We start from the raw sequence: 25,965 nt of genomic DNA on the forward strand, positions 1-25,965 counted from the left end.
ACTACTTTTCATAGCTAGACCATAAACATTATTCCATAAGTAGGAGTTATCTTTAATGGTCTCTTTGATGTCTTTTAAGACGTATTCTGTTATCAATAATTCCAACAAACAATAATGTGTGCGCACATTGGAAACAGAATAGAAGATGTAAAAGTCATAAGAGAGCTCTTATAAATGTCAAAAATAGGCTAAAACATTATCAGACAACATAATTAAGTGCTATCCTCCAGACCCATACTTTCTGCATGCTTCATAAATGTCTTTGGAGGTAATGCTTTCGTAAATATGTCTGCGACCATTAGCTCAGTGCCTATGTGTTCAATGACAAACTTTTCTCTTTTAACATCTTGCTTTAATGATAGATATTTGAGTTCCATATGCTTGGCTCCTTTAGATATCCTATCATGCTTAGAGAAGAAGATTGCGGCTTGATTGTCACAGTAAAGAGTTAGAGGTTTGTCAACAAAATTCAAAACCCCAAACTCTGACACGAAATTCCGCAACCATGTACCTTGAATAGAAGCCTCATAACATGCTACATACTCAGCCTCCATGGTGGATGAATAAATCAATTCTGACTTCTGGCTTTTCCATGAAATGGCACCTCCACCAAGGAGATACACATAGCCGAGAGTACAATGCCTAGAATCTTCACATCCACCAAAATCTGAGTCTGAAAATCCAACCATCTGTGGATGTGTTGATTTTCGATATGTCAACATGTAGTTTCTTGTTCCCTTTAGGTATCTCAAAACTTTCTTCGCAGCTTTCCAATGAGCAAGTCCTGGGTTACTCTGAAATCTACCCAACATTCCGACTGCATGGCTAATATCAGGTCGAGTGCAGACCTGTGCGTACATCAAACTTCCCACAAGAGACGCATAAGGGTACTTTTGCATTTCATTATATTCCAATTCATTCTGCGGACATTGCTTAAGATTAAGCTTGTCACCCTTTTGCATAGGAACATTATTAGAAGAACACATCATCATGCCAAATCTCTCAAGAACTTTATCAATATATGCTTTCTGAGACAATCCTAAAATTCCTAGTGATCTATTATTCTTATGGAAAATTTGGAAATCTTACCTATGTAAATAAGGAGAATCTAACTAATTAAAAAGAGAATTATGGCTGTTGTGGGATTGATCTTGCAAGCAGAGTCTCTCTCTCTCTCTATTATATTACTACAGAGCCTTCTCAAGCATTTGTTTCACTTCCCATCATTATTACATTATTCTCTCTCTACTCTGATTGAATCTCTTACTATTTATTTATTTATTTGATCAGAGTCTTTTATTTTTCAAAGATGGCTCCTCGGCTAAACAAGGTTGGTGGTGATGATGATTTGAACTTGAACACGAAGAAAAACTATTTCAAACAGATATTTCCTGCTTTTAAGAAGAAAGCTACAGAGCTCTCTGTTCTTTGCGGCAACTCTGTTGGCTATAAGAGAATACTGAAGGATCTTGGCTCTTGCAAAGCGGTTTTCACTGAATGATCTTGGTCCTTTGCGTTATTTCTTGGGCATCGAAGCAACACGTTCTGCTCATCATATGCAACGGAAATACATTATTGATCTTCTTGCCACACCAATGGCATCATCGCCAAATCTCACTATTGATTCCGGGACGCCTCTTGCTGATGCAACCGAGTACAGAACTGTCATTGGTAGTCTACAATATCTCTCATTTACGCGACCCGACATTGCTTTTGTGGTGAACCGCTTATCCAAATTTATGCACAAGCCCACTGATAAACATTGGCAAGCGGCAAAGCATGTACTCCGTTATCTCGCCGGCACCAAGTCCCATGGTATTTTTCTCCGTTCTGATGGTACGTTAACGATACATGCTTTTTCTGATGCTGATTGGGGTCGTGCACATAACACATACATCTCCACCAATGCATACATCATTTATTTTGGTGCTAGCCCGATATCTTGGTCCTCTAAGAAACAGCGGAGCGTCTCGCGTTCATCAACAGAAGCAGAATATCGGGCTGTCGCTAATGCGGCTTCGGAACTCCGCTGGATCTGTTCCTTGTTATCTGAGATGGGCATCGTCTTACCGGTTGCTCCAGTCTTATATTGTGACAACGTTGGCGCTACCTATTTATGTGCTAATCCCGTTTTTCACACTCGGACGAAACACATTGCCATTAATTATCACTTTGTCCGTGAGTTCATACAAGCTGGGGTTCTTCGTGTCACACATGTCTCTAGAACCGATCAGCTCGCTGATGCTCTAACGAAACCGTTGCGGAGACCACAATTCCAGGAGCTTACATCCAAGATTGGAGTCAGAGTGTAAGAAAATAATTATTTCTTACCCATGTATGTGGTCTTATAGTTAGTAGGTTATTTAATTGGGTTTGTTATATTTTAATCATTTGGGAACTAAAAGGACAGGTGTTAAGCTACATGTAAAGCTTATGCTTATAATGACAAGTATTAAGCTACATGTCATGCTAAAGCTTATAAGAGGACAAGTGTGAAGTTGCATGTTGTGTTTGAAGCAATACTAGACACTTGTTATCACACTTGTCACCATTGTCTTCATCTCTACTATGATGGATGGTTGAGATTAAATCATGAGACAAAACCCTAATGAGGAGTAAGGTCCTCTTCCCACCTATAAATAGATGGTTTGCTCCATCACAAATCATCACAAGAACAAAACAACATATAAAGAAAAGAGTTTATAGGAAAGGGGAGAGAAACCTTATCTTCCACCTAAAGATCATCTAAGAGTTTCTTTTCAAGCCTTCAAGCCATTGAAGAAGAAGAAACCATTCAAGGAAGCATCATTTCTACAATGAGTGGAGGTATTACTTTAACCCTCTTTATGATTCTATTATGTGATTAATATAGATGTTTAAGATCTTGGGGTTCATGTTAAAAGTATGTTTAACATGTGGTATCAGAGCTTATGGTTATGAACATCTAATTAATCCATTAAGAATAATAGATTTATGGTTTAATGAACTGAAAATTAAGGCTTTAAGTTATGATGTCTGTACACTTGAATTTTGTATGATTTAAGTTTCAAGTTACAATATATGTTTAAATATATATATATATATATATATATATATAAATAAAAGATTGGTTTATCTTAATGTGCATAATTAAGAAATTGATATAACCATAATGGTTTTATCATATAATGATATGCGCATAGAAAACCAAAATATTTAAATTTTTGATATTTTTATGTATTAATTAGCTACCCACAGGTAGGCTATTGACATAAAACATGATCAATAATTTATTAGAATGTTTGTACATGAGTTAATTAAGTATATCCACATATAGCTTAATTAATCTGATACATCATTAAAGAAAAATTTTCTGAAAGCTATGACATTAGAATATATTATAATGACTACCCACAGGAGCATTATAATTTGAAGTCATATGCATTCAATAATTTTTGTTAATGTGTTGTTTAAATTTTGAACCTCAATTAAAGCTTGTTATATCTCTAAATCGCAGCATCATTTCCTGCTAATTTGCCATCTATGGTCTCTACTGTTCCGATCCTCACTGGAACTAACTTCTCAGAATGGAAAGAGAAAGTTGAGTTCACATTAGGAGTACTAGATCTGGATTTGGCACTTCGTGAAGAAGAGCCAGATCCCTTAACTATAATTAGTACTGAGGAAGAAAAGGCTCTCCATAAAGCTTGGGAGAAAGCGAACAGATTAAGCATGATGTTTTTAAAAATGACCATAGCTAGCAATATCAAAACTTCCCTTCCAGATGCAGATAAAGCTATAGATTATCTAGCAGCTATAGAAGAACGGTTTAAGACTGCAGACAAATCCCTTGCAGGGAAACTTATGGCAGATCTTACAACCATTAAGTATGATGGGACAAGGTCTATGCATGAACATTGCATTGAAATGACCAACCTTGCGGCTAAACTAAAGAATTTAGGAATGAGTGTGGACGATTCATTTCTTGTCCAATTTATCCTAAATTCACTACCTCCTCAGTATGGACCCTTTCAGATCAATTATAATGCAATTGATGAAAGGTGGACATCTAATGAATTGGCTAATAAACTAGTCCAAGAGGAGGCTAGACTTGGCCGTGAAGGAATTAAAGTTTCCCATCATGTTCAAGGAGCTGGACCTAAAGTTGGGTTTAGGCATAAAAAAAGCCATCAAAGAGCACAAACCACAATGAACGATTCCGATCAAGTTAATCCGAAGAAAAAGGCAAAGAAAGGTTACAGGTGCAACTTTTGTAAAAAGGTTGGACACTTTCAGAAAGATTGCCCTAAAAGAAGAGAATGGTTCGAAAAGAAAGGTAATCCTATGGGTTCCGTAAGCTTTTTCGAATCTAATCTTACTTATGTTTCTTCCAAAACTTGGTGGATTGATAGTGGTGCTAATGTACATGTAACGAATTCCGTACAGGGATTCCTTACGATCCAGACCATAAATTCAAGTGAAAACTACTTACTGATGGGAAATCGAGACAAGGCACCAGTTGAAGCTGTTGGCACCTATCGTCTCATTTTAGATGGTGGATTTTGTCTAGATTTATATCAGACTCTTTATGTTCCATCTATTTCCCGTAATTTAGTTTCTGTAAGCAAACTTGATTTGGCTGGTTTTAAATCTACTCAAGGAGATGGTTGTTTTCATATATTTCTGAACTCTAAACGAATTGGTTCTGGAATATTAGTTGATGGTCTTTATATGTTAAAACTGGCTGATCAACCTTATGAGACACATCTCTCCTTGTATTCTGAAAGTAGACTTAAAAATAAAACATGTACTGATGACTCATATTTCTTGTGGCATAAAAGATTAGGACATATTTCTTATGAAAGAATTAAAAGATTGGTAAAAGATGGAGTCATTCCGAATCTTGATTTTACCAATAAGAAAATGTGTATAGATTGCATTAAAGGTAAGCAAACTAAACACACTAAGAAAGGAGCCACAAGAAGTACACAGCTTCTTGAAATCATACATACAGATATTTGTGGACCATTTGACGTTCCAACTTTTGGAGGTGAAAAGTACTTCATCACTTTTATCGATGATTATTCACGTTATTGTTATCTCTATTTATTGCATGAAAAATCTCAATCTGTGGATGCTGTACAAGCATTTATTAATGAAGTTGAGAGGCAATTAGATAGAAAGGTGAAAATCATAAGGTCAGATAGAGGTGGTGAATTTTATGGCAGATATAATGAAACAGGACAACATCCTGGACCATTTGCCATACTCCTTCAAAAATTAGGAATTGTTGCGCAGTACACAATGCCTGGTTCTCCATGGCAGAATGGTGTAGCTGAAAGGCGTAATCGTACTTATATGGAAATGGTTAGATCCATGATGAGTCATGCTAACCTACCTATATCCTTGTGGATGGACGCATTACGTACTGCGGTCTATATTTTGAATAGGGTTCCTAGCAAAGCAGTTTCAAAGACCCTTTTTGAACTGTGGAAAGGCTGGAAACCTAGTCTGTCACACCTCCAAGTTTGGGGGTGTCCAGCTGAAGTAAGAATATACAATCCACATGAAAAGAAATTAGACTTCAGAACGATCAGTGGTTTCTTCATAGGTTACCCTGAGAAGTCTAAAGGATATAGATTTTATTGTCCATCCCATAGTACGAGAATAGTAGAAACCAATAATGCCAGATTTTTTGAGAATGGTGAGATTAGTGGGAGTGATTAAGTACGTGATATAACCATTCAGGAAACTAGGGTTGCTATTCCTTTACCCTTAGTTCCGAATGTTGGGGTTCCTAGCATTGTTGAACCGTTAAACAATGAGGAAACCCCATTGAATGATCACACACTCCATGATGAAAATCTTGCCAATAATGATCATGAAACACAAGAGGAACCAGCATTAAGAAGATCAACTCGTACGAGGAGATCTGCTATTTCCAATGACTTTGTGATTTATCAAATAGAATCTGGAGAAGAAAACATTAAAGATCCGGTTTCTTATTCACACGCCATGAAGGATGTTAATTCTGATAAATGGATTGATGCCAGTAGAGATGAAATAGACTCGATGGTTAAGAATGAAGTTTGGGACATCGTTCCATTGCCTGATGGACACAAAGCAGTCGGGTGTAAGTGGATATTTAAGACCAAACTCGACTGTAATGGCCATGTAGAACGATATAAAGCCAGACTTGTAGCCAAAGGGTTTAGTCAAAAGGAAGGCATCAATTATAGTGAGACTTTTTCACCTGTGTCTAGAAAAGACTCTCTCAGAATTATCATGGCGTTAGTAGCTCAGTATGATCTCGAGTTACATCAAATGGATGTGAAAACTGCCTTTCTTAATGGAGACTTGCAAGACGAAGTCTATATGCGCCAACCTGAAGGCTTCATAATCGAAGGTCAGGAGGATATGGTTTGCAAATTAAAGAAATCAATATATGGACTGAAACAAGCTTCGAGGCAATGGTATCTAAAGTTTGATGAAACCATCACGAAATTCGGTTTCAAAGAAAACGTTGTGGATCCATGTATATACCTCAAGATCAGTGGGAGTAAGTTCATATTTTTGGTTTTGTATGTTGATGATATCTTATTAGCCAGTAATGATCTTGGTCTACTACATGAGACTAAGAGTTATCTATCTAAGAACTTTGATATGAAAGATATGGGTGAGGCATCCTATGTGATAGGAATTGAAATATTCCGTGATAGATCACTAGGAATTTTAGGATTGTCTCAGAAAGCATATATTGATAAAGTTCTTGAGAGATTTGGCATGATGATGTGTTCTTCTAATAATGTTCCTATGCAAAAGGGTGACAAGCTTAATCTTAAGCAATGTCCGCAGAATGAATTGGAATATAATGAAATGCAAAAGTACCCTTATGCGTCTCTTGTGGGAAGTTTGATGTACGCACAGGTCTGCACTCGACCTGATATTAGCCATGCAGTCGGAATGTTGGGTAGATTTCAGAGTAACCCAGGACTTGCTCATTGGAAAGCTGCGAAGAAAGTTTTGAGATACCTAAAGGGAACAAGAAACTACATGTTGACATATCGAAAATCAACACATCCACAGATGGTTGGATTTTCAGACTCAGATTTTGGTGGATGTGAAGATTCTAGGCATTGTACTCTCGGCTATGTGTATCTCCTTGGTGGAGGTGCCATTTCATGGAAAAGCCAGAAGTCAGAATTGATTTATTCATCCACCATGGAGGCTGAGTATGTAGCATGTTATGAGGCTTCTATTCAAGGTACATGGTTGCGGAATTTCGTGTCAGAGTTTGGGGTTTTGAATTTTGTTGACAAACCTCTAACTCTTTACTGTGACAATCAAGCCGCAATCTTCTTCTCTAAGCATGATAGGATATCTAAAGGAGCCAAGCATATGGAACTCAAATATCTATCATTAAAGCAAGATGTTAAAAGAGAAAAGTTTGTCATTGAACACATAGGCACTGAGCTAATGGTCGCAGACATATTTACGAAAGCATTACCTCCAAAGACATTTATGAAGCATGCAGAAAGTATGGGTCTGGAGGATAGCACTTAATTATGTTGTCTGATAATGTTTTAGCCTATTTTTGACATTTATAAGAGCTCTCTTATGACTTTTACATCTTCTATTCTGTTTCCAATGTGCGCACACATTATTGTTTGTTGGAATTATTGATAACAGAATACGTCTTAAAAGACATCAAAGAGACCATTAAAGATAACTCCTACTTATGGAATAATGTTTATGGTCTAGCTATGAAAAGTAGTCAATGTAGTAGTACATGGAAGGAATCATGTTGCAAAATGATGTGTGACCGCCATGACTCTCATTGGTTACAAGATTAGCTAAGACACTTATGAAAGACCAAATGAAAAATATAACATATTATGCCGGCCTTATGATTCCCGAGTAAAACCATTATACTAACGACCAAGTGGGAGAATGTAAGAAAATAATTATTTCTTACCCATGTATGTGGTCTTATAGTTAGTAGGTTATTTAATTGGGTTTGTTATATTTTTATCATTTGGGAACTAAAAGGACAGGTGTTAAGCTACATGTAAAGCTTATGCTTATAAGGACAAGTATTAAGCTACATGTCATGCTAAAACTTATAAGAGGACAAGTGTGAAGTTGCATGTTGTGTTTGAAGCAATACTAGACACTTGTTATCACACTTGTCACCATTGTCTTCATCTCTACTATGATGGATGGTTGAGATTAAATCATGAGACAAAACCCTAATGAGGAGTAAGGACCTCTTCCCACCTATAAATAGATGGTTTGCTCCATCACAAATCATCACAAGAACAAAACAACATATAAAGAAAAGAGTTTATAGGAAAGGGGAGAGAAACCTTATCTTCCACCTAAAGATCATCTAAGAGTTTTTTTTCAAGCCTTCAAGCCATTGAAGAAGAAGAAACCATTCAAGGAAGCATCATTTCTACAATGAGTGGAGGTATTACTTTAACCCTCTTTATGATTCTATTATGTGATTAATATAGATGTTTAAGATCTTGGGGTTCATGTTAAAAGTATGTTTAACACAGAGAACTACCTCCATCTTGAGGGGGTGTATAAGGAAGAGTATATATCTTCTTGTAATTATTATTAAGTTAAAACCCTAATGTATAGACTATATATATGTCCTGTAAATCATTCCTTAAGGCAATACAATCAGTATTCTCTTATATTGGCTTCATCTGTTATGGTCCCGACAGCGATCTCCATGTTTGGCCTGAGCCTCAAGATAACCCACAAGCCTTACCGGAGATCGTTGGGAAGTTCAATGCGTTAGAGCGATCACATGAGGATGAGTCACGCCTCCGATCTATTCGACTTGCCGTATCTCAAGGGTTTGTCGAATGAAGAATTGCTTAGACATCTCGCTAAGCTTAACTCCCACTTAGTTGGGATCAAGCAGAAAAAGATGACTGTAATGAAAAGAAGAGGAAACTCGAAGAAGCCTAATGATCATCTTAGGGTTTCAGACAACGCCGCCACCATCATCTCAAACCGCAAGGTGGCGGCTTCTTCGGATGATCGATTAGGGTTTGGAGAGTCGGGTTACGTTTTCCGTGGCTCTCACGAAACTGTTTCCAGTTTGGGATCTAGTGTTTCGGATTCTTCTCCTTTCACGTTAGGGTTGTCTTGCGGCGATTATTTTCCGGCCACTGATAACTCTCGTGTAATACCTTCCGACCTGCAAAATCAATCAGAGTTACGTTCGTCTTCTCTATCTTTCAACATCGCTCCTCGTGATAAGTCCTGCGGTGGTGATGATGATGATGATTTGAAGAGGGCGAAGAAGAACTTTTTCAAACACATATTTCCTAGTTTTAAAAAGAAAGCAACAGAGCTCTCTGTTCTTTCTTTGCGGCAACTCTGTCGGTTTCATCTGTTACGGCCCTGACAACGATCTCCATGTCTGGCCTGAGCCTCAAGATAACCCACGAGCCATACCAGAGATCATTGGAAAGTTCAATGGGTTAAGTGATCACAAGAGGAAGAATCACGCCTCCGATCTCAACGACTTCCCAAATCTCAAGGGTTTGTCGGGTGACGAGTTGAGGAACCATCTCATCAAACCTTGAATCACACTTACTTGGGATCAAGCAAAAAAAGTTAAGTTTATCAACAAGAGAAAACTCCAAGCCGAGCCGAGGGATATTGGTACTGTTTCGGATTCTTCTGAGCTCCATCCGTCTTCCGGGGACTATCTTCCGGTGGATCCAATGGAAGTTTGTACCAACGAAGGTGCTTGGGCTCTTTGTCGGATAGAATTGGGGTTTGCTTCATCACTGTTACCTAGCTAGGAGCCACTGATTCTTTTAAAGCTGTGTGCGTCAAATCCATGTTTGTAAAGTTGGTAGTTACTTCTCCTCTTGTTTATTATTTGATGAATGAATGAAATTCTTCTGGATCACTATATATACATATGTCATCTCTAACTCATATCTGCAATTGCTTCTTCAAACTTAATTATTATATATCACTAACATTCAGGTTATGCATTATGTACTATTTCATTCAATTCTACAACCACATTAACATCTTTCTTTCGGCCCTTTGTTTGCTCAAAATAATCCACAATTGATGAGGAGCTTCAGTCCACAATCAGTGGCTCCGAAAACGGTTCACTTAACTTTCGTAAAGCTGTAGTCAACACTCTCGAGCGGGGATTGTTTTATATCCCTTCGTCTAAGATTTACAGTGGTCCTCCTGGATGTGCTATTACATCCAATGTCAAGAAAGGAACAACATTCACATTTCTCTATATTCAAGCTTCGACAAGATTTATATTCTTGAATAAATCGAGTTAGGTTTGTTACTAAACGTGATTCATGATTTGAGTTAAAATTGAGTCAAATTTGACATGATTCGTAGAGTAGAAGTTGAGTTAGGTTTGGAATTATACGGATTTATTTGAGTCAAATTTGACATGATTAATTTATAGAGTAGATATTGTGTATAACTTCTTACACGGGAGTGATTTTGCTTCTGTTTGCAGCATTTCATTCTTGAGGAGAACATGCTACAAGTTGATTGTCCATGTGTGACACCAGAGGTTGTTCTCAAGGCATCTGGACATGTTGACTATGGTCTTCTTCAGCACAATAGATTCTTATAAGTTCGTGTATATAGAATTTGCCTTTACTTAATAATCTTTACTTTTTCTTTTTGTTTTTTGGAAATGCAGAAATTGTTGGCTACGAAGATTTGAAGATTTGAAATTGTTTTGCTTAATGATTTCATCCAAAATATTATTCATTGTACCAAAAAAAGAAAAGAAAAGAAGATCTGTATCTTCATATAGTAGAACGCCCAATGGTGCGTTACGAAAGTGACGTGTAGAAACCACAAATGTGATATATGCATTACAATTGACCAAATCATTCAGAAGAGTGGTGCGGGAAGCTTGCCCAGACGTCTTGCCACGTCATCTTCCCCTCTGCGACTGAGCTCAAGACGGAAGCTGCCTCCTTCAAGCTGACTCGGACTTGATCTTTGCTGTCTCTTTCTCTGATTGTCACCGATGTATCCGAGTCCACAGTTATTGCAAATGGCACTCCAAGCTCATCGCTTCTCGCATATCTCTTCCCTATCGATGTACCTGTTCACATACACACAAAAAAAAAAAAAAAAACTTTACTCGTTTTGCTCCGTTTCAAAATGTTAACGACTTCCAACTCTCAATTTGTTACGTACCAGTCATGTCAATCTTGTGACTGATGCGAATAGAAGTAAGGCTCTCGGAAATGACTTTGGCTCCTTCCTCGAATTGTTGGTTCTGTACAAGCGGGAAAACCATGCACTTCATGGGAGCAACAAGAGGAGAAAAACTCAACAAGCCCAACTGCTCATCCCCTGCTTTGCCTGGCCTTGTGCTGAAAGAGTGCTCGCTCAGACAATACATAATCCGACCAATCCCAAACGATGGTTCAATCACTGACGGTGTGAATACCCGCTGGTGCACTTTCGTCCTCTCCTTTGAGATCGACACCATGTTCTTCTTGATGGTCACGTTTTTCCCGAGGGTACACACGTAAAACTCTACTTCCCCTTTGGATTCCAGGGTTGCCTTCATCGCCATAGCTTCTTGCTCATTCATCGCCTAAACAAAACAATACACCAAGCGTGTTCTTTATTATAAACCATTACCATGGGACAAAGAAACCTATTCAGTAAAACAATACACTTCAGTGTCAGTCTACCTCCAAAGATTCAACCACTTTCTTATGATCCCCCTTGAATGCAATACCCAAATCTTTCTTCACAGGAGTAATCACAAGTTGCTGAAACAAAAGGAGGAGAACCATATTAAGGACAAGTTGTAAAGACAGAGATGATGAAAATGTCGACTAGAATACCTCTACTTCTTTAGGTTCTGCAAATTTCTCTTCCGCCACAAGAGCAACGCCACTTTTTTCCTGCCATATTTACAACAGAAGGATCTACTTTAGTAAACTTAAGATGGGAATGCATATGGGATTTGAATTAATAGTTATGTAGCTGTCAAACGAAATGATGAGAAGCAGAGATAAAAAGAAAGTTAAGTTTCTTACAGAGTGAGCCTGTAAGTCGTATGCAGACCTATCTGCAATCCCAACACATTCAATCCACCCATATGAAGCCTCAATTTCAGCATCCCAGCAATCTGCTGCATAGTGGGCCATTTCATTTGCTAGATGCTGGCGGAAACGCAGCCGGTTCTTGTCTATGCCAATCTTGGTAAGGAAAAGATAAACTCTCCCAATGAAGTATCCTAGAGTTTCGTTGTTAATAGTTCCCTGTTCGTAATACATATTACAGTTTGAACAATTTTTTAGTTAAAAAAAGAGTGACATGAGTAGAGATGAATACTGACCTTGGCAACAGCTTCCCCAAGGCAGATTTTTTTAGCAGATTGGCCAGAGAGTTGGGCCTCTCTTGGAAACATAAGGAATTCCAATTCTGCTACATTAGAGAATTTAGGATGTGACTTATTCTCAGGGTCGACAAAGTGCTCAATTTCTGCCAGAGTGAATTCACGAACTCTAAGAGGCCCTTGACGTGGAGATATCTCGTTCCTGAAGGCTTGACCGACTTGAGCCGCGGCAAAGGGAAGTTTCTTTCCATTGTAGTAATACAAGTCTCTGAAGTTGACAAAAATGCCTTGTGCCGTTTCAGGACGCATGTAACTGAAACACGTAAGAAAAACAAACTTGATGAGGAATAAAAATCTCAGGAACGAAACTAAGCTCAGGACAAGACAAAATACTCACCCAGGACTCTGACCAGATGGGCCAATGGATGTTTGAAACATGAGGTTGAATGGGTAAGGATCAGAAAGAGGATTCTTAGTGTGGGGAGCAGTGATCCCATACTCTTTAATCTTCAAACCAAGCTCTTGACATGAAAGATCTTCCAAGAGAGCAAGAACATTCTTCAGTTCAGAAGCTTGCTCAGCAGAGATGGTAAGATGATCTTTCTCGAGCTTGTCGTTGCAATAATCCCTGAGCAAGTGGTCAGCGCGGAAACAGGTTCCAGTTTTGTCATCCTTAACCATAAGATCAGTGAACTTATCAACATGCCCTGAAGCCTTGAGAACAGCCTCTGGTGTGACACTGGGGCATTCAATTTCCAGCATATGCTCCTCATAGACGAAGTGCTGTAAAAAAAAAAAACAAACATAAAGAAAAATCAAAATTCAATGTAAAAATAAACAAAATCTATTGTAAGTGGAAAAAAATGAATGAATGATGCTTACTTACTTCACGCCAAAATTTGAGGATATTGTTCTTAAGAGCGAAGCCAGGAGGACCATAATCGTAAAAACCAGAGACACCACCGTAAATCTTGAAAGAAGGGAGGTAGAAAGAACGCCGCAGGAGAGTGTTCCACAAGGTTTGTCGGAAAGCTTCACGGTCGTTTCCGGAGCTGAGCTGAGCCGGTTGTTGTTGTTCGGTAGGAGCGTCCATTGGAATCTGGATCGGAGCCAAGGGTTTGTGAACAACCGAGCGGGTTTGGAAGCGACCATTAAACATTTTCAAAGAGACTTTCATCAATGACTGAAAGAAAGCTGCTTGCTAAGTAAATGATCCAAGTAACAAAACGTAATCCAGATTAACTTGGTCGTGACACAATACTACTACACAGTTATGATGACACAATAAATAACTGCTCAAACATGATTCTCTAGTCCCATAATGGAATCAACACACTACCAAATCAACAATTCGAGACCAAACCAAACCAGCAAACAAACACAAATCGAGACATGCAAAAAAAGATATAATTTTTTTCCAACTCTAAACAAACACCAAATGAGCTAGAGATGATTGTATTGTTCACAAACAAAAAAAAAAACCCAAAAACGAAAGATTAAAAGAAAAGACAAGACAACCCAACTCTCGTTAACTGTCAATCAATCTCACAGTCTGATGGGTACAAACCTGGTTGCAACTAAAAGATTCGACACTCTAGGAGGAGATTCCAACTCGATGTTTAACTGGTCAAAGATCTCAGGAGAGAGCGAAGCTGTTTAAGTTCAGGAGCTTGATGAACAGGCTCAATCAATCAGGAACAAGCGAGACGATTTCAACGGCGGCTTTGATGAACCAGAGAGAATCGTGTGAAAAAGATAAAGAGGAATCGAAATTTGGGGTTTAGGGTTGTGGAGGTTTGTTTGTGATTTTCCAAAATAATAAGGCTACTTTTGTAATTGTGTAACTTCCTTTTTTAAAACCAAACACCGCATTTTCAAATCTAATCGCTAAAAAAAACTAGCAATCTAAAATTTCGATTGCTGCTGGTCATTGCGATTTGATTGGAACAACATATAATAGAACATTAGCATTATCCAACATAAGAATTAAAATGCATAAATTGTATGTTCTGATTAATATAACAGTGGAGTATATCTATATACTTATTTAAGCAATCTTTAAACAAATAACCCTACTTTATGTAAAATATTACACAAAATGCTGCAGTATTTTAATACAAAATATAATAACAGAATCTTAATATTAATTTGTTGTAATCTGAAAATGATTATCCAAAAAATAGTAATTATTAATTTATTAGATTATAAAAAATCATTAATAAAATAATTTTGAAATTATTTAATAAAATAATAATAAAATTATTTCAAAATTATGTAATAAAATAATTAAACAGATTCTATTTATTGTAATAACAAACTATTTCGAAAATTATAAAACTTAAATTTATTTATAAAACTAAAATTAAATATTTACATATCTAAATCATTTAATAATAATAAATATATATTAAAATTAGGATACAACATTGTTTATATTTCTAAAATATATCTATATACTTATTTAAGCTATATTGTTAAAAATTTAACCAGTTATGATGTGACATATTACGAAAATGCTATTATATTTTAATTATTCTAATAACTAACAAAAGAAAAGTTTAAATTTGTTTACAAAATAATAAAACTCTATTTATTGTTTCATAAATCTTAGGATATAATAACAAACTATTTAATTGGCTAAAACTTAATTGTTTATACACAATATTCACTATATAAATAATACTAAGTGTATAATATTGATAATATACATAACCTAATTGTAATTTTCACCTATAAAATTAATATACAACATGTTATACCAATAACTTCAATTTGTAAATTTGGTATATTAAGATCTCTAAACACGATCACATCAATTTGTAATACAAAATCACGGGTCAATACATGTTTTGTTGGATTTTTTTGGCTTTACCGAATGTATAATTAACGAATTTGATATTGCACCAAACGAAAATAGTAGTACCAACTACGGGTCGAAATCAGAGTATGACCTTAAGTAAATTAAATATATCTATATATATATAAAGTTGGCTTTTTCTCACTTCTTATGCAGCCACGTCAGCAACTGCTGATTTAATTTTTTGGGCCTATTTTAAAAACTTACTCATGAAGCAGTTAAAAACCATGAACCCATTAACACTTTAAAGCCCATATCGAACCCAAATTTGTGAGATGCCCTTGGAACAACCTTCTCTCCTACTCGTATGTGCGACCCTTTCTCCCACTCCTCGAGACCTTTAGGCTGCCGTGTTTTCAATTTCCATTGTAACGGGTCTCACCGTCTTCATATGTGTGACCGTTTCTCCCACTCCTCGAGACCCATAGGCTGCTGTCTCTTCAATTTTCATTGTAACGGGTGTCGTTGAAAGGTCTCTCATCTAATGCTTAGCCCACTACGCATTACTTCAATTGAGGTAAGTCACAGTCTTCTATAAAGCTACCATTTGCAACTTCATGATGCTCAAATTATACTTTGTCTTCTACTTTGTTTCTGACTAATATGAATACCTCTGTTGTTTCATTCGCTGACCTCAAAGCTGGCTGTCTTCACCAACAGATTGTGGGAAGGATGCTCCGTCACTGGCCTGCTCGCAATGTCAAAAAAGGAGGCCAACTTATGGGTGTTGATTTCCTTCTCATTGATGAGAAGGTACCTCCCATATCAAATATTGTCTTCATTTCATCTGATTTATTTACGTGATCTATTCCAAATTTTCACAATTTTGTCAATAAATATCCTTTCGAATGACTCTCACTTATGTACATCATCTATTTCAATATTGATTTCCAGAGTACTGTCATGCAAGGGTCGATCAATGTCACCTACCTTTCAAAATTCGAGAATTCTTTGCGTGATGGTGCAATATATCAAATTTCCGGCTTTGAAGTCACTAGAAGCAATTATCGTTTTAAGCTCACTGATTTTCATTTCTCAATACGGTTCACACCTACCACTGTCTTTGATGAGGTTGACGAGTCTGTCTCTCGAATTCCGAATGAACATTTCCGTTTTCGGAGTTATGAGCAATTGGTCTCTCTTGCAAACACCAACACGGAGCTCCCAGGTTTGTCCATGTTTGAAGACTTTCAATACACAGACAAGATCTAATAAGTTTTGTTTTCTTAATTTGTTTATGAAAAGTTGGGTTTTTGAAAAACTACTTTCGTCAAACAATTAAGTATTCATCTTTCTTGTGTATGCATAATGTCGCCAATATAATACAGTTGTTTAAAACCTGATGTTCTGGTGTTGATTCTGTTTTTTAACTTAAATTAGATATCATCGGCCAAGTATGTTCCAGCAAAGCTTATCGAAATGGGATGACACAAGTTTTGGAGAGGATGTTAGTCCACATCAGTCTTGAAAGGTATGTTCTTCATTGATTTTGGCTTCTACATTTTTTTTTATGAGCTTCACCACATTTACCCTTTTATGACAGTGGTGAGAAAGTTCGATTAAGTGCATTTGATGAACATGCAACCTCATTGGAGAAGGTATTCAACGAGAAAGAGGATGGCACTCATATTTTGTTAGCAACAAATATTAATCCTAAGATATTTGGAGGTGAATCATTTCATATTCTACATTATTTGTTGTTAAATCCCTGTTCATTTAGTATTCAAATTTCAAGTGATCTTAACCTTGTACCACAGCTAACTCAACGTTTCTCTTCAGCTGAACTTTACCTCAATGCTACGTCTGGTACTAAATTTTATACTGATGGAGACGTTGCAACCACACGAAAATACGCTGAAAGGTATTGAAAGGGATGCTTTAATATTCCTCTATATTTACTCATTCATATTATGTAGTTAATGTGCGTACATCACTGCCTAACTACATGACCAAACAGCCTAAAGCTGAAAGAAACAGAAGGCACCAACTCTATTGCACCATCTCATGGAGTAGAGAAGATTGAACATGTATCCATTGATGAACTTAATCAGTTTGTTGCAACTGCAGATCCACAGGTCTATTTCCGTAGATCTTTGTATCATTTGATTGTGCATAAAGAACCATTAATGTCATTTTCATCTTAATGTTTTAGATCAAACAACTGACCCATTAACAAACCCCATATCTTTCTGTATTTTTAAAAAATTAGGAGGCTGAATTCCTTTGCAACGCAACAGTGACTGACATACAAGCTCAACGTGGCTGGAGTTTCATTTCATGTGCCGCATGTGGGACAAAAATGGTGAAGAAGTTGTCCTCACTAACTTGCAACAACTTCAAATGCGGCTCAACGACAGCAATAGGAGATGTCAAGTAATATTACAAACTGCTATCCTTCTTTCCCTTTTAAATCATTTGTTGTTTTTGAAACCGATATCAAGTCTAACCATGCCATCATTTGGAAGATACCGTGTGGAACTGGTTGTTCACGATGGGATAAGCACCGCCGTCTTTGTAGCTTTTGATAAGGACATGGTGAAGTTAACCAACATACAGGCAACAACCCTAGCTTCCCAGCTGGTATGTATATAATAGACGAATCTTTTGAAGTTTTCTTATTCTTTCAACAATTTTAATTTCAAAATTCACCAGTTATGTCGGTCTGAATTTCAATTTTCCTTTTCGCCAGGCTGACAATGAGCACAACTTAGAAACTGTTGCTTCTATACCCAAAGTCGTTTCTGAAATTGTTGGAAAGAAATTCACATTTCAGATTAAGCTCACTTCTTTCAACTTCACTCCTCATCACCAATCATTTACTGTATCACGTATCTATGAGACTACCGAAGTCCTTCCTGGCCCAACCTTCAAAGAGGTAATCTGTTGGCACCTTCTCTAACAACCCTAGAAGAAATGATCTCATTTTATTGTTCACTAATTAGTTTTAATATACATAGGCACAAGGTGGAGATATTGTGGATTTAGGAGTTAAATCACCAGCTACCAATCCAACACATCTCCAGATGTCGAGCACATCTTCATCAATTGAAAAAGAATCACAAGAACTTTACATTGATTCTGGCGATTTAGCTGAGGAAACTTCATCTTCAAGTGGAAGGAACGAGAAGCAGAAGAAACAAAAATGCAATTAGCCTATTCGCTTATCTATTTTCTGCCATTTCTTATTTGAAAAAACCTCTCCTGCATTTTCCCTTATTTGAAACAACCTCTCCTGCATTTCATAAGTGGACAAGTGTTGTTACTTTTGATTTGAGCTGAATTTTCTTGAGTTATTCTATGAGTGTTTTCTTAGATGACATGCTCTACCTTTGTAATCAACTAATCGTTTAGAAGATATGCTTTCAAAATGTGTTGTTATCAGGGAAGTTATGTATCTTTGGGGAGCTTTTTTGTATCTTTACGCTGAATGGGGAGCATTTTTGTATCTTTCACGATTAAGGAGAAAATATTGTTGAGTTTGTTGATGGTTGCAGACCTGGATATGCTTGAATTGTGTAATGGAGGTATGATTAAAGAAGCTAACAGAGTCCATTTCAGCATATGGTCAATGTCAAAGGTACGTAGATTCTCATACAATCAACACTCCTTTCAATCAACATGTATTAATTTTGAAACCAATACTGCATTTCAGGGTCATCTTCTACTAGGTTGTGACATAAGAAACATGACGAAAGAAACAATGGAGATTGTTTGGAACAAAGAAACATGTATTAGCCCATAGTCAGCATAAGTGGGTAATGGCGGGACGATTAAAGAAGAGAATTTACTCCATTTCAGCATATGGCCAATGTCAAAGGTACGTAGATTCCCAATTTAGAACAAATCCTTTTCATCAACATGTATTTAGTCTGAAATTAATACTGCATTTCAGGGTCATCTTCTACTTGGTTGTGACAGAAGAAACAATGGAGATTGTTTGTAACGAAAAAACATGAAAGCATGACCATAGTCAGCTTACAGACTGACTTCCCTTCTGTTGAGCCGTGGACCATCGTCAGCTTACAGATTTCCATTAGTACTTTTTGTGATGATCTATCCCAGCTCTTTTTCATTTCTCAAACCTGTAGTGTGAAACTTGTGTATGTAAATAAAGAAAGTTAGTGTGGCTATGTTGTATTCTTACATTTTTACTGTAATAACAACTAATATAGTGTTATGTTTGTTCCCACATAATATAATATAGTGTTATTTTGACATCAGTTCCCACATATTTTCTCCAATAAAGTGTTATGTTTGTTCAAAATGCAAATAAATCTCAACTAATATAATCTAATAGTGTTGTCGTTGAGTTTGAAAAAATTTTAAAAACACAAAGACTTGCCCGTATGTGTTCCAGAATGGTTTTAAAATAGCCTACATGCATGAGAAGGACCATAGATAAAAAAACAGAGTTTTTAAGTATTGTAACAGAGTTTTGAGTCATATACTGAAGCAAAAATCTTATACAACCATCATTGCTTAATAAATGTATCGCTAAATAAATATTGATACTCTATTATTATACATACCTTTCCATCTTACCTATGAGGTTACAAATAATAAACAGCTTACTAAGAAATTTAAGAAGCACATTATCTAACACTAATTTAGCTATTGTGTTCAAGATTCTTCTCAAATTTAACAAAGGGATTGTTAACATTATTTTCTTCTTCCGTTTTTCCATATTTTCAACAATTGTAGTCAATTTGGAAACCTGCAAAGGTTTTACCAAAATGAAATAAACAGTGAGCGGTGAAGGCAGCAGGAAGAGAAAGCAGAAATCCAGTAAAGAGAAAGAAAAATTGAACACAGACAGAAGTTTATTTAAGAAAAGTAAGCTCTATATTGTTCATGTTATTTTGCTAAAAATTTGACATTTCAGCTTCACATAGATAGTCACTTTAGAAATTTTAAAAGTTCTGACATTGCTCATGTTACTCTTACAGATGGAAAGCTACGCCAACCATGGCTAAGTGAAAAATACTTCACCGAATCACCAAATTTTACAAACCTCTCCCATGAATCATTAAAGAGAAAAGTATATATAACCACTCTATACACAACAATATTGGTTCACTTAGATATCCTCAGGTCTCATATTTCCATATGACAATGTCCAGGTCAATGTACAAGAGCTCGAACATTACGACTTGCAATCAGGTTGGCGAAACTCAACTAAATATTCTAATTTCCATACTTAATTAATAATTATACTGTTATTATTATGCTTTCTTACATCCCTCATAAACTAACTAAACATAAGTTCCAACTAACCTCTACAACGATTGCAGAGCTATCTACCGCCACCAGTATTGTGACCTGCCAATTTTGTGATGCCCTGCTATGGAAAACAGAAACGAGAAATCAAACATTATGTTGTCAACAAGGTCGCGTAAGACTACCAAAAGTTTGTGCACCACCTCCTGAACTAGAGAAGCTGTACAATAAATCATCAGATTATCGTCGTAACATGCGTGTACTGAACTCGATGCTAGCATTTACATCAACTGGTGGGAAAGTTGATCATACAGTGACAGGAACACAAGGACCCTATACTTACAAAATCCATGGCCAAAATTACCACTCTATTGGGTCTCTATTACCAGAAGATGGGAAGCACCCGTCTTTTCTACAGCTTTACATTTTTGATACAACAAATGAAATCAAAAATCGTATGCAGAAGATGCCAGCGGGAGGTAAAGGGAAACCAGTTGATGAAGAAACTGTAGGTATTTTAATAACAATGCTAGATAGAACAAATGAACTAGCAAAGGTTTTCAGAAAAGCAAGGGATAGGTATCAAGATGGACCAAGCTCTGAATTCAATATCAGATTGATAAGCTAAGCAAAGAAAGGAAAACAGTATGACTTACCTACTGCAGATGAGATTGCTGGATTAATAGTTGGAGATTTTAGTACAGCGACTGCTGGAAGAGATGTCATCTTGCAATTTAAGTCTTCTGAATTACAAAGAATTAGTGATCTTCATCCTCTATATATGAGTCTTCAGTACCCTCTACTGTTCCCTTATGGTGAATCAGGATATCATGATGAAATTCCATACCATTCAATAGGACGGAGCCAAGTAAAGAGATCATATATGACAATGAGAGAGTATTATGCTTACCAGATTCAGACAAGATTATCAGAAGGTATGACTATCACTAAGGGAGGCAGATTATTTCATCAATACATTGTTGATGCCTACACAGCGACAAAACAAGAAAGACTACGTTTTATAGCTCTGAATCAAAAAAAATTAAGAGCTAATTTATATAACAATGTCTACGATGCTGTTGAAAGAGGAGAAACTGATGCTAAACGGATTGGGAAAAGAATAATATTACCATCAAGTTTTACTGCAGGTCCACGATATATGGTAGAGAAGTACCATGATGCGATGGCTTTATGTAGATGGTTTGGAAATCCTGATTTATTTATCACCTTCACAGCAAATCCAAATTGGCCAGAGTTGACAGAGCATCTACAAACTTATACTACAGAAGGATCGAACTTAAGGCCTGACCTTCAATCAAGAGTCTTCAAAATGAAACTAGACGAGATGCTGGGAGATTTTAACAAAGGACTCTTCTTTCCTCTTCCTGTAGCAGGTATAATAATTTTTCTTAATCCATAACTAACATATACACACAGAGAGAAACATTAAAACCTAAATGAATTTGACTTTCAATTCTGCAGTAGTGTACACAATAGAGTTCCAGAAACGAGGTCTCCCCCACGCACACATTCTATTGTGGCTAGAAGGTACAAGCAAAAACCCAGAACCAGTTGTGATTGACAAATTCATATCAGCTGAATTACCAGATAAGGAAACAGATACGGAAGGCTTTGAACTGGTTGAGCAGCAAATGATGCATTGGCCTTGTGGTTTAGAAAGACCGTTCTCACCATGCATGGAGAATGGTGCATGCAGTAAAAAGTTCCCTAGAGCATTTGTGGACAACACTAGCATTGACAACTCTGGTTACGTTCTTTACCGGCGACGCAACGATGAGTCCAAATTTGTTTTCAAAGGTGTCACAAGATTAGACAATCGCCATGTAGTCCCACATAACTTCAACCTGCTGAAAAAGTATAAAGCACATATAAATGTTGAGTGGTGTTGTAAGACAAGCGCAGTGAAGTATCTATTCAAATATATCACAAAAGGTGTGGACAAAGCAACGTTTGTAATAGTGAGACCGAGAGAAGGGAAAAAAAGAAAACACTCTAAAAAAGAAGAATCTGAACCTATTGATGAGATCAGTGAGTACCTTGATTGTCGCTACGTCTCTGCATGTGAAGCAATTTGGAGAATATTTGCATTCCACATCCATTATCACAAGCCAGCAGTGATACGACTACATATACATCTTCAAGATCAACAGAGATTGCTTTTTGACCAGTTGCAACGTTTGGAGAACATTCTATCAAGAGAAGATGTTGAGAAGACAATGCTCACTGAATGGATGGCTACAAACAAAAGAGAGAAAGAGGCAACTGATGTAGGATACATATCAAAAAAGAAGGCCTTTGACCTTACATATGTAGAATTCCCAAAATATTATGTGTGGAACTCTACAAAGACCTGGACAAGGAGGAAACAAGGTTTTGCTATTGGCAGGATAGTACATATCCACCCATCAGCTGGCGACTTGTTTTATCTCAAAATTTTATTGAATATAGTGAAAGGTGCGACATGTTTTGAAGACATTAAGACAGTGGCTGGAGTACTGTATGCTACATATAAAGAAGCATGCTACATTAGAGGAATCCTAGACGATGATAAAGAGTGGCATGATGTACTTAAAGAGGTGTCACAATGGGCAACAGCATATCAAATATGCTATTTATTTGTGACACTACTGTTGTACTGTGAAGTAGCTAATCCACGAGAACTGTGGAACAAAAACTGGAGATACCTTGCAGAAGATGTGCAGCATAACAGAAGAAAGGTCTTTGATTTCAATGGTTTGGATCTCAACAATGTTGAGCTGGAGCAATACGCTTTGATTTAAATAGAGCAGCTATTAATGGAAAATGAGAAGTCTCTCACGAATTTCCCAGATATGCCATTGCCTGACAAGGCTATTTTGAAAAAAATCAGCCACAGTAGCCTCACAGAAGACCTGCAATTTGACGTACAGAAAGAGATCGTTGAACATAACAGATTATTTCCAACGCTGAATCAAGATCAAATAATGGTGTACAATTCAGTGGTCAAATCTGTGGAAGACAATTCAGAAAAACTGTTTTTTCTACAAGGTCCTGGAGGTACAGGGAAAACATACCTCTACAAGGCAATAATAGCTAAGTTACGCTCAATGAAGAAAGTCGTAATCCCAGTAGCATCAGCTGGAATAGCAGCTCTACTCTTACCTGGCGGTAGAACAGCACATTCACGATTCAAGATACCAATAAACCTCAACGAAGGGTCCACCTGTGAAATCAAGTCTGGAACAATGCTAGCTACCTTAATTACAAAGGCTGATTTAATTATATGGGATGAGGCACCAATGGCATATCGATATGCATTTGAGGCTGTAGATCGAACAATCAGAGACCTCATGGCGTTAGAAGATGAAACCGCACTGAACAAACCATTTGGAGGGAAAACAGTTTACTAGGAGGAGATTTCAGACAGATATTACCAGTTATTCCCCAAGGGAGTCGTCAGGAAACTGTACAAGCCTCTATCAATCGATCTCATCTGTGGAATGCCTGTCAAATCTTCAAGTTGACAATAAACATGAGACTAAAACATTCAGACGCAGCTTTTGCAAATTGGATTTTAAAAGTTGGAGATGGAAATTCAATTTCAGCTAGCACTACACCTGATGAACATGCTGGAGGTTGCAGAATAGCAATAGAGGAAAGTCTAATTCTACCAAACACAGGCAACCATCTACAAGAGATTACAACTGCTGTGTATCCATTGTTCTCTCAATCCTTCAAGGAACGTCACTACCTAACGGAAAGGGCAATCTTAACTCCTCGGAATGAGACAGTCCGTGAAATTAATGACTATCAGCTGTCCATGGTGCCAGGTGAGGCTAAAGAATATTTAAGCTCAGATTCAATTCAGAAAGAGCTTGCACAGGTGGCGACTGGAATAACCTGTACACAGTAGAATACTTTAACTCACTAGAGTTTCCAGGGCTACCAAACCATCAAATACGGTTGAAAGTAGGGGTGCCAATAATGTTGCTGCGAAACCTAAACCAGAGAAAAGGATTATGCAATGGGACAAGGCTTCTTACCACCAGACTCGGTCAGAAGATAATAGAAGCTGAGATTCTCACAGGCACCCATGTTGGTGAAAAGGTCCTCATCCCTAGGATTGTTTTGTCTCCCAATGACAGCAAGCACCCTTTCACCCTGCGAAGAAAGCAATTTCCAATAAGAGTGTGTTACGCAATGACGATAAACAAGAGTCAAGGACAAAGTTTGAAACAAGTTGCTCTCTATTTACCTCAATCAGTGTTCTCTCATGGGCAGTTGTATGTGGCTTTATCGCGTGTAACCTCAAATTCAGGCTTGAAAATCCTAGATGCTACATCAGAGAAGAATGGTACTGGAGGGGTCATGAATATCGTCTACAAAGAAGTTTTCAACAACATAAAATCTTAAACAGGTAATGACCAAAGGCAATGTACAAGAACACCACATTTTAAAATAACAGGTACTGTTTTCAACAAAAAATCAATATGACACTAATTCTGATTTAATTTACATTTCAGGAATATGAAGAAGAGGGAACGCAGACAACATATGTCGACGCTCTTAGTCTCACATTTACATATTTACCAAAGCCAGTTTGTATACTTTTTGTTTAAAATAGACCTAATCGTAGTTGGATCAATCGACTTTTTAAACAACAACGTACTAAGTGAAAATAGTTTCCCATTCTTATTTGAGATGTCTCAAATTAATGGGCTCAAATACATTAAGAAGGGGAAAAACACTACGGATTATGACAAATTAACCAAAAAGCCCACTTCTAAGAAACAATCTACATCGCATTTAATAAGATAAACCTCAATAAACCTACGACCAAAAAGAACTAACTAGAGACGATCAATTATACAAATAAAACCTTAAACAGCAATTAATATTGGACTCTCCACCCCCTCCCCGCCATACCCACTAACATCAAGGTAATCAATGGCCACTGCCACTAACAAGGTAATTTAAAGACGTCAATTACTCTATTAGAACACTGAAACGACAAAGAGATACAACTATATAAACCAACCGAGTGAAGAAAAACTAAACATAGATTCAAACCACAAAATACAAGCAAAACATGGCCCAAAAACAAAAGATATCATCCTTAGAAAGCCTCCCACAAGATCTTCTTGGCGATATTATATCTAAGGTTACAAAGTATGGCCGCAGAGATATTCGTAATTGCTTGCAAGTTTCTCATGAACTAGCGATCGCATGTCAAGATGGAAGGATTTCAAAGAATCTCAACCTCATGCCGCTAGCCATCAATCCATTAGCAACATTAAACAAGTATCAACCACTCATGGAGAAATGTCTACAAGCTGGTAATCCTGAAGCCCACTACATATAAGGAATAAAAGAGTACTTCTACAACGACAACATAGACATTGGCCTACCACATCTCCAAGCATCTGCTGAAGGTGAGTACGAAAAAGGGATATATATATATATATATGGGATTCTCATGTTATGTAGGGGACGAATGGAGGAAGGGAAAAAATATTTGGATAAGCTAGAATGG

At 37.0% G+C, this 25,965-nt stretch overlaps 4 protein-coding genes, 2 long non-coding RNA genes and 2 pseudogenes across 7 annotated transcripts; 5 read left to right on the forward strand and 3 right to left on the reverse strand.

Moving 5' to 3' along the window:
- Nucleotides 1–212: 212 nt before the first annotated feature.
- Nucleotides 213–986, reverse strand: LOC147930867 (secreted RxLR effector protein 161 pseudogene; annotated as a pseudogene).
- Nucleotides 987–8,288: 7,302 nt separating this feature from the next.
- Nucleotides 8,289–9,921, forward strand: LOC147930868 (uncharacterized). Its single transcript, XR_015574094.1, has 2 exons — nt 8,289–8,449; nt 8,712–9,921. It is a non-coding gene; the product is annotated as an uncharacterized LOC147930868 (long non-coding RNA).
- Nucleotides 9,922–10,709: 788 nt separating this feature from the next.
- LOC104732447 (glycine--tRNA ligase, mitochondrial 1) lies at nt 10,710–14,369 on the reverse strand. Of its 2 annotated transcripts, none has more exons than XM_087477886.1 (9): nt 13,926–14,369; nt 13,245–13,457; nt 12,756–13,141; nt 12,359–12,671; nt 12,057–12,281; nt 11,862–11,921; nt 11,706–11,786; nt 11,200–11,605; nt 10,710–11,104 (listed from the first exon to the last, which is right to left on the reverse strand). In XM_087477886.1, exons 2-9 carry the CDS (start codon nt 13,449–13,451, stop codon nt 10,884–10,886), a joined length of 1,899 nt encoding a protein of 632 aa, XP_087334012.1. In that variant the 5' UTR covers nt 13,452–13,457; nt 13,926–14,369; the 3' UTR covers nt 10,710–10,883. The 2 variants fall into 2 exon arrangements, with proteins under 2 accessions (XP_087334012.1, XP_087334013.1); XM_087477887.1 differs by having other exon boundaries at nt 13,245–13,541; nt 13,926–14,140.
- A 693-nt stretch (nt 14,370–15,062) lies between these two features.
- Nucleotides 15,063–18,694, forward strand: LOC104733744 (uncharacterized). The gene is made up of 11 exons (XM_087479916.1): nt 15,063–15,732; nt 15,876–15,968; nt 16,110–16,383; nt 16,596–16,686; nt 16,759–16,883; nt 16,995–17,076; nt 17,173–17,290; nt 17,425–17,588; nt 17,681–17,795; nt 17,905–18,090; nt 18,173–18,694. The coding sequence occupies exons 1-11, from the start codon at nt 15,700–15,702 to the stop codon at nt 18,365–18,367; spliced, it is 1,476 nt and encodes a 491-aa protein (XP_087336042.1). The 5' UTR covers nt 15,063–15,699; the 3' UTR covers nt 18,368–18,694.
- A 1,991-nt stretch (nt 18,695–20,685) lies between these two features.
- Nucleotides 20,686–21,852, forward strand: LOC147930869 (uncharacterized; annotated as a pseudogene).
- Nucleotides 21,853–21,889: 37 nt separating this feature from the next.
- LOC104733743 (uncharacterized) lies at nt 21,890–23,233 on the forward strand. Its single transcript, XM_010453296.2, has one exon. The coding sequence runs from the start codon at nt 21,890–21,892 to the stop codon at nt 23,231–23,233; it is 1,344 nt and encodes a 447-aa protein (XP_010451598.2).
- Nucleotides 22,968–25,122, reverse strand: LOC147930870 (uncharacterized). The gene is made up of 8 exons (XR_015573693.1): nt 25,102–25,122; nt 24,688–24,768; nt 24,476–24,593; nt 24,050–24,332; nt 23,867–23,945; nt 23,689–23,756; nt 23,507–23,594; nt 22,968–23,344 (listed from the first exon to the last, which is right to left on the reverse strand). It is a non-coding gene; the product is annotated as an uncharacterized LOC147930870 (long non-coding RNA).
- LOC147930871 (uncharacterized) lies at nt 23,249–23,842 on the forward strand. Its single transcript, XM_087477068.1, has one exon. It carries the CDS (start codon nt 23,249–23,251, stop codon nt 23,840–23,842), a length of 594 nt encoding a protein of 197 aa, XP_087333194.1.
- Nucleotides 25,123–25,965: the final 843 nt, after the last annotated feature.

This window comes from Camelina sativa, chromosome 12 (assembly GCF_030686135.1).
Source record: "Camelina sativa cultivar CO46 ecotype springtype chromosome 12, ASM3068613v1".
Taxonomy (NCBI): domain Eukaryota; kingdom Viridiplantae; phylum Streptophyta; class Magnoliopsida; order Brassicales; family Brassicaceae; genus Camelina; species Camelina sativa.